Source organism: Salvia splendens, chromosome 5 (assembly GCF_004379255.2).
Source record: "Salvia splendens isolate huo1 chromosome 5, SspV2, whole genome shotgun sequence".
In the NCBI taxonomy this organism is placed as follows: domain Eukaryota; kingdom Viridiplantae; phylum Streptophyta; class Magnoliopsida; order Lamiales; family Lamiaceae; genus Salvia; species Salvia splendens.
Genome location: NC_056036.1, coordinates 2,650,984 through 2,659,113, shown reverse-complemented (window position 1 = coordinate 2,659,113; position 8,130 = coordinate 2,650,984). Strand labels below are relative to the sequence as shown.

General features: G+C 36.2%; 1 protein-coding gene across 1 annotated transcript; it reads right to left on the bottom strand.

Annotated features, from left to right (window-relative positions):
* Positions 1-2,015: 2,015 nt before the first annotated feature.
* On the bottom strand, positions 2,016-4,382 carry LOC121805856 (laccase-14-like). Its single transcript, XM_042205881.1, has 6 exons — positions 4,222-4,382; positions 3,978-4,129; positions 3,658-3,902; positions 3,458-3,586; positions 2,453-3,391; positions 2,016-2,379 (listed from the first exon to the last, which is right to left on the bottom strand). The coding sequence occupies exons 1-6, from the start codon at positions 4,324-4,326 to the stop codon at positions 2,177-2,179; spliced, it is 1,773 nt and encodes a 590-aa protein (XP_042061815.1). The 5' UTR covers positions 4,327-4,382; the 3' UTR covers positions 2,016-2,176.
* Positions 4,383-8,130: the final 3,748 nt, after the last annotated feature.

The window sequence follows — 8,130 nt, the reverse complement described above, 5'->3', positions numbered from 1 at the left end:
ACCTCGTGTCCTATCTCTTCCTCACAGAGGGACTAGAAAATATCGTTTCAATTTTGTCCATGTGTTGACTGCTTCCGTTATTTGTATAAAATAAAAAGATAGTTTCAATTGTTGTGAGTAGAATTGAATGCACTCTCTAATAATGAAAGATAGTTTCAATTGTTGTGAGTAGAATTGAATGCACTCTCTAATAATGAAAGGCATCAGATACTAGAATGCATTAAGTCACTAGACGTCAATTATCGCATCACATCACATCACATCACATCACATCGCATCGCATCCCAATGAGAGAGAGTGCATTATTGAAAAATATGATAGTAAATGAAAAACTCATTCAACCACATCTCTCTTCTACCCTAGTATGATAGTAGTACCAAATACATGTTAATATCATAGTAGTCCCTATTAATTAAAACAGTGTACATGTTAATATCATAGTAAATGAAAAGAGAACTGAGAGAGAGTGCATAATATCATAATTGGTATGCAGGTTTCAGTTCTCTTTTGGAGTACCTGATTGGGAGAGTGTGCATAATATCATAATATCATCCACTACGCTGTCTCTATACCGTCCCTTAACTACTATTTGATCACTATTTGAGGGCCCCACTGTACTTTATTCCTCCATCCCTTAACTAAGGGACTGAACCTGCAAAGCTCCGTCCCTTAACCGTCCCTTATTCCGTCCCTTAATTACTATTCATTCAATTTCATTTTTTAATTTTTTTTCCAACCCAATTCAATTAAAACAAACACACTTCATTAAAATTAAAATAACATTACAACATAAAATAAAAATACAACTTAAAATTTTAAAAAAACATAATTAAAATCTTAAAAAAATAAAAATGACATAATTTAAATACAATTTTATATGGACATCCTTGAATGTGTTATGTTTCACTTTCGATGTGGGACAAAATCATTCTTGGATGTCTCCATAAAAGATAAACAACCAAGAATGATTTTGTCCCACATCGAAAGTGAAACATAAAACATTCAAGGATGTCTCTATAAAAGAAGAACAACCAAGAATGATTTTATCACACATCGAAAGTGAAACATAAAACATTCAAGGTTGTCTCTATAAAAGAGAAGTAACCAAGAATGACTTTGTCCCACATCGAAAGTGAAACGTAAAACATTCAAGGTTGTCTCTATAAAAGAGAAGTAACCAAGAATGACTTTGTCCCACATTAAAAGTGAAACGTAAAACATTCAAGGTTTGTCTCTATAAAAGAGAAGTAACAAAGAATGACTTTGTCCCACATCGAAAGTGAAACATAAAACATTCAAGGTTGTCTCTATAAAAGAGAAGAAACCAAGAATGACATTGTCCCACATCGAAAGTGGAACATAAAACATTCAAGGTTGTCTCTATAAAAGAGAAGCAACCATGAATTATTTTGTCCCACATCGAAAGTGGAACATAAAACATTCAAAGTTGTCTCTATAAAAGAGAAGCAACCAATAATGACTTTATCCCACATCGAAAGTGGAGCATAAAACATTCAAGGTTGTCTCTATAAAAGAGAAACAACCAAGAATGACTTTGTCCCACATCGAAAGTGGAACATAAAACATTCAAGGTTGTCTCTATAAAAGAGAAGCAACCAAGAATGAGTTTCATAAATTCGCAAGCCCATCAAATATATGTGGGCTATTACGAATTTCTTGTATTTATTTATTTGTAAAAATTGTTTTTAAATATAAAAACAATTTTTATAAATAAAAAGTATTTTTTAAAAATTCGATTTTTTTTAAAAAAAATTGATTTATTGCGTCAGCACGTGACGACGCCTACTCGCGGGCCGGCGATTGGGCGTCACGCACGACGCTGGGTCGCGTCACGTCGCCTAGGCGCGTGGCGAGACGGCCCGTCGCTTGTCTCGGGGACACGGGACGCGGGACGGGGCGCGAGACGGGACTGCGAGCTGCAACGCGTCGCGGGACGCCGGCGCGACGCGTAGTGGATGCTCTAACAGTAGTCCCTATGTTATGCACTCCAAAAATGAAAAATTCAATAATGCATTCAATAATGAAAGGTAGTGATAAGTACATCATCAGGTGCTATAATTGAATGCATTCAGTTACTACAGACAAGTAAAGTAGTGGAGTAGTCCTTATTAATTAAAATAGTGTACATAACATAATATCATAGTAAATGAAAAATTCATTCAACCTCATCTCTCTTCTTCCCTAGTATGGCACCAAATACAAGAGGAGTAGGAGATGAGACTTGTCCACCGCAACTTGGCATATCCGGCGGCGGCGGCAACATCTTCTCATCGGCTCGTTCCCCATCCTTAACGATGAACACCACCTTCATTCCCCAGCTCAAATGCAGCTCGAAATGGCAGTGCATGAACCAAACTCCTTAAACATATATCCAACAAAATATTAGTATTAATTAATTAATTAATTAATTACACTAGTAAAATATATCTACCTGGATTGTTGGCCTTAAATCTGATAGCGGTCCATCCGCTCCTGGGCACGGCGATGTTTTGCATCAACGGCGGGTCAACGAGATTATACTTGGGCGGATCCTTTATCGGGTCGAAATCCCCTAACCCGGACCCAACAACGTAGAAGCTGTATCCGTGCAAATGCATGGGATGATCAACGCTTTGGGCGAGGTTGGTCGCCTGAAACACCACTTCCACCGCGGTGCCATACTCCACAACAATAACAGCTCTTCCGAGCTCGGACGCGGACTCATTCTTTGGCACGCTAACTTCAGTGTAGTTGAAAGCTCGAGCCGGATACTCCGGGAAGCCAGTCTCGTAAACCCCCGGGATCCCTCTGTAGTACGCCTCCAGCACGTTCATGTCCATGGGCAGCAGCGTCGTTATATTGTTCATGCTCGACATCAGCCTAGTCGTCCCCACGCATGACCTTTTCGTGCATGGGGACAGATTGATTGACAGGGTGAAGAACAGTCTCTTCTCCACCCTGTCAGGAACACTTGTAGCAACAGTACTACTTCTGAGCATGTTAGTGAAATGAAAGGACGCCGCGGTGTCGTTGTACTCGGGAAAAGACGGAAGCAGAGGCGGAGACAGGGTGTAGTTCCCGACGTACTGGATGATCCCAGTGGTCGGGGTGCTCACGTATCTGCCCCCGTCCATGGTCGGGGTGGTCAAGTATATCTGCGCGGCCATGTAGTAATGGCCGGGCGGCTGGTTGGCTTCTAGAAGCAAATCAATGGTTTGGCCCGGGGATATCGCCACGTAATCCGTCCGCAGCGGCTTTGTGTAGGCACCGTCGGTGCCGACGACGATGAAGCTGTGGTTGGTGATTTTGAAGAACATGATGTAGTCCATCACCGCGTTAATTAATCGGAGCAAGTACGTCTTTCCAAACTCCACACTCAATTTGTATGTATCTGCCCACGTTATAATTTTTTTTTAATGTTGATTTCATTAAATAATAATACTATTGAAAAATCCACCTTGTGTTGAGCATGGGTACAAGTCTCCGGGTTGGCCATTGATGAGGAAAGCATCATAAACTAGAGGATTTCCTCCACCACTTAGAAAATCCTTCATCATTTTTTGCACATCACCTTTCCACCACTCTCCTGCAATAGTTTTAGTGAAAGTGTTTACAAATGACATGTGACAATAAAAAAGAGAACGGAAACCACTATACCAATTAATATGGGAACATGAGCATGGGGCTTAGGGAAAGGATACGACTCCCTCTTCGGCGGTAGAATTACGATAGCGCCATACACAGAATTGCGAGACCAGTCGCTGTGAGCGTGCCACCACAGAGTGCCCTCCTCGTCGGAGAGGATCATCCGTTGCCTAAACCTTTTGCCGGGTTGAATTGGGCACTGTGTCACATAGTTTGTCCCATCCGACCACGGATATCTCGGCATTTTTACCCCATGCCTATATATAATCACCATAGATCAATAATGATAGTATTACATTTTATGTGTGAATTAGTGTTGCAAATATTTATACCAGTGGATGGTTATATTTTGGTCGGCACGATTGACAATATCGACTACGACCAAATCACCCCTTCTCGCATATATGGTCGGCCCCGGGGACTGTCCGTTTATCGTAAGCATGGTCTTGCTGCTGCATAGTTTAGTGTGTAACGAATTTACCAACTGCAGAAATGTAATTACAATTTACAAGTTACTATATTGTTAGCATTTCAAAGAAAACAAAATAGTGAAGTATGAAAGCAAAAGAAGTATACCTCAAACTTGTAGCTACGAACTATAGCATGGACCAATGTTACTTCTTTGAGCATAATTATTGGACCTAAGAAGCAAAGCATGAAAACATTGGCAGCTGAAAACATTTTCCCTTTTTACTTGCTGTTTCTAAATATGTTCACAATTTATAACGCTGATTTTTCTTAAACATGTGGTCTAGTTTTTTTTTGTTTATTTAAAAAGGGAAAAATGATGGTTTCCTACTTTCCTTCTTGTTGTCGGTGGTGATCGGAAGTTTGGAACTACCGACACACTACTTGGTGGAAATTCGTTCTAGTCTAAACGATTTAGTCCATTCATTTTTTAGGATAAATTTGCAAAAAGTTCATGATTTTAGGTCAAATTATGGTCTGCACTAAAACTTTATAATCAGACAGAAAAACATAGAAATTTAAATTTATTATCAATTATTCTGCAAAAAAATATGTCTATGTTACTATATTAATAATTTTTCGACCAAACAATCAAAATAATTTTTTATGATTAGACGACATTGATCATTTAACTTACTTGTGATGACGTCCATGTATGATTTTTTTTTGGCTTTCGTATCAGATACAATTTCACATGATTTTTCGTGGACAATTGAAAACAAATTGAACTATTACTCTCTCGGTTCCTTAGAATTTGTCGCCATTTGATCTGACACGACTTTTAAGAAATACATTAGAAAGTGAATTGAAAAAGTTAGTGACATGTAGATCCTACTTTTATATTATTAGTTTTATACTCCTTCCGTCTCATAAAAAATGTCACACTTGTAGGACCGCACGAGATTTCAGGAGGTTTTGTTGGTGGGTTAAGTGTAGAGAGAAACTATAATATTTATATTAGTGTGAGAGAGAACATTTTTCCAAAAATGGAAATGTGACATCTTTTAATGGGTCAAACTAAAAAGGAATGTGAGACATCTTTTATGAGACGGAGGGAGTAATAAAATGTGAGTGAAATAAGTTAGTGGAATATGAGGTTCACTGCTAAAAATGGTAAAATTGAAAAAGTGACATATTTTTAGGAATAGACGAAAATGAAAATAAATGATAAATTTTTAGAGACCGAGGATCATAATTTATGTCGTGGGATGCACCAAATTTGACCAAACAATATTTGTTACAATCCGATAAGTGGAATAATAGTGGTTCCAACTTCCATATTAAAGGATCCAATATAGTACTCCCTCCGTTCTATGGTAATGAAGACGTTTCTTTTCGGAACGGAAATTAAAAAAAATTGTGTTAAGTGAGTTAAGTAAATGGAGAATAAAGTGGAAAATGAAAAAGGTAGAGAGATGAAGAGAGAAAAAAGTATGAGGGAGTAAAGTAGGTGTGGAAAAATATGTTGACTTTTATTAAAAATGGAAATAACTCTATTACTATGGAACATACAAAAATGGCAAAATAACTCTATTATTATGGAACGGATGAAGCATTTTGCAAGAGGCCATCATTCTTTAATATCGATACGTCAAAATCCAAATAGTACTACTACACCCTAAATTTTCTTCAGTGTTCCTCAAAACCCATCATTATTCATTACTTTGTGTTTTTTTGAATATTACTACTTCATCAACAAAGGAAGAAAACAACATCAAAGCTAGATCCCCATTCTCTAATTTTATATCTGAATTTAGTATGTCTAGTATACGGAGTTAGTATATTTACATTTATAGTATTATCTGCTTAACGTTCAAATCGGAACAAAAAATTGTCCTCAAGTGTGTTCCCATAATTTACGAACAAAGTCTAATTTTTAACATCATACTATTGCTCGACAAACACGACTGATTGTTCAACATGACAACCAATTTACGGCGCTCCAATATCTTCTAACTAGGCATGCACAACGGTTCGGAACCGCCGGTTCCGGTTCATTAACCGGCGGTTCACGGTTCACCATATGTATGAACCGGAACCGGCCCGCCAAGGGTCCCGGCGGTTCCGGTTAAAAAAACCGCCGGTTCAAGAGGCGGTTCAAAACCACCGGTTTTTGGTTTGAACCGCCGGTTCCGGTTCCGGTTCATGAACCGGCGGTGCCGGTTCATGAACTTTAAACAAAATATTTTTTATTTATGAAAATTGATTTTTATATTAAAAAACAATTTTTACTAATAAATGAATACAAGAAATTCACAATAGCCCATATATATTTGATGAGCTTGCGAATTTGTGAAACCATTCTTGGTTGTTTCTCTTTTATAGAGACATCCTTGAATGTTTTATGTTTCACTTTCGATGTGGGACAAAAACATTCTTGGTTGTTTCTCTTTTATAGAGACATCCTTGAATGTTTTATGTATCACTTTCGATGTGGGACAAAAACATTCTTGGTTGTTTCTCTTTTATAGAGACATCCTTGAATGTTTTATGTTTCACTTTCGATGTGGGACAAAATATGTTGAAGTATTTTCTTTTATAAATACATGTTTAGAGCATTCATTCATCTTTTTCCAACGTGGGATACGAAACTTTCTTTTGAAGGAGTTCTCTAGATTGGTGGGAAGCATCAAATACGATGGTGTGAAACCCGAGAAGAAGTGGCCGACGCTTAGCAGGAAGACGCAACTCGTTCTCGATGCAGTGAAGGCGTCGATTGACAAAGGTTATGAAACTGTTGAAATCATTAGTTAGCTGCATTTTTATGCTTGTGTTTGTGTTTGTGTTTGTTAAGTTAAGACTTTGTGTTAATTATGCATTTGAATGGTAATTGGAATGAAATAATTAAGTATATTGATTGTAATCTTATCCTCTTTTCCACAGTTGTTGTTTCATCACTTTCAACTTCACAAATAGTTTCAGCTATCGATTGATTGAAAATAATTTTTGCGAATAATTATTTTTATTTTAAATTCGTTTTTATAACTGTACACATTTAATTTCAAATCCGGATAACCGTAATTCAGACTAATTTTTTAATTTTATTATTCGTACTTAAAATATTCTATATTTATTAATTATTAATAAGTTTATTAACTAGCTTAACATAATTAATTTCTTTTACCTAAGATAGCTAAGAGTTTTGGAAAACCATTTGGAATAAAACCTTGCTCTAAACATCTACTGTATTAAAAGACACAGTTATATAAAGTAACCATATCGACCCTTTTTTAGTGCTGTTCATCGCTATCTAAGATGATATAATTATTAGGTTATGAAATCTGCACATATTTGACAAGTCAAAGTAGCATATATTTAAACTTCTCTACAGCTATCTAAGATGATATAATTATTGGGTTATGAAACCTGCACATATTGACAAGTTAAAGTAACATATATTATCAATGAAATTAAACTTGTGTATTACAAGTCATTTGAAAAAATGTAGATGAAATTAAAAGAGAAAAATAACATAAATGAATCGTGTTGCTTTTAGTAAAAAAAATGTCTCTGTAGTTGGTCACAAAAATAAGGGAGATTAAGAAAATTAGATTACATGAAATAGCATGTCTATGATGTATTGCTAGCAGCCTAGCACATCTTTGTAGGTAGACGTTCAATTCGTTAAACACGATGAAATTATCACAGGAGTGAAAATAAGATAATCATCATAAGACAGTGGAGTATAAGGCCATCCACAACGCTGTTCTTATACCGTTCCTTAAACTACTATTTGCGGGTCCCACTGTACTTTTTTACTCCATTCCTTAACTAAGGAACGGAACCTGTAATCCTCCGTTCTTTAACCGTTCCTTAAATTACTATTCATTCAATTTCATTTTTTATTTTTATTTCCAACTCAATTCAATTAAAACAAACACACTTTAATAAAAAACAAACACACTTTATTAAAAAACACACAACATTAAAACAAAGTTACAACTTAAACTTTAAAAAATAAAAAGCACACAATTAAAATCCTAAAAAAAATAAAAGTACACAATTTTAATAATTTCA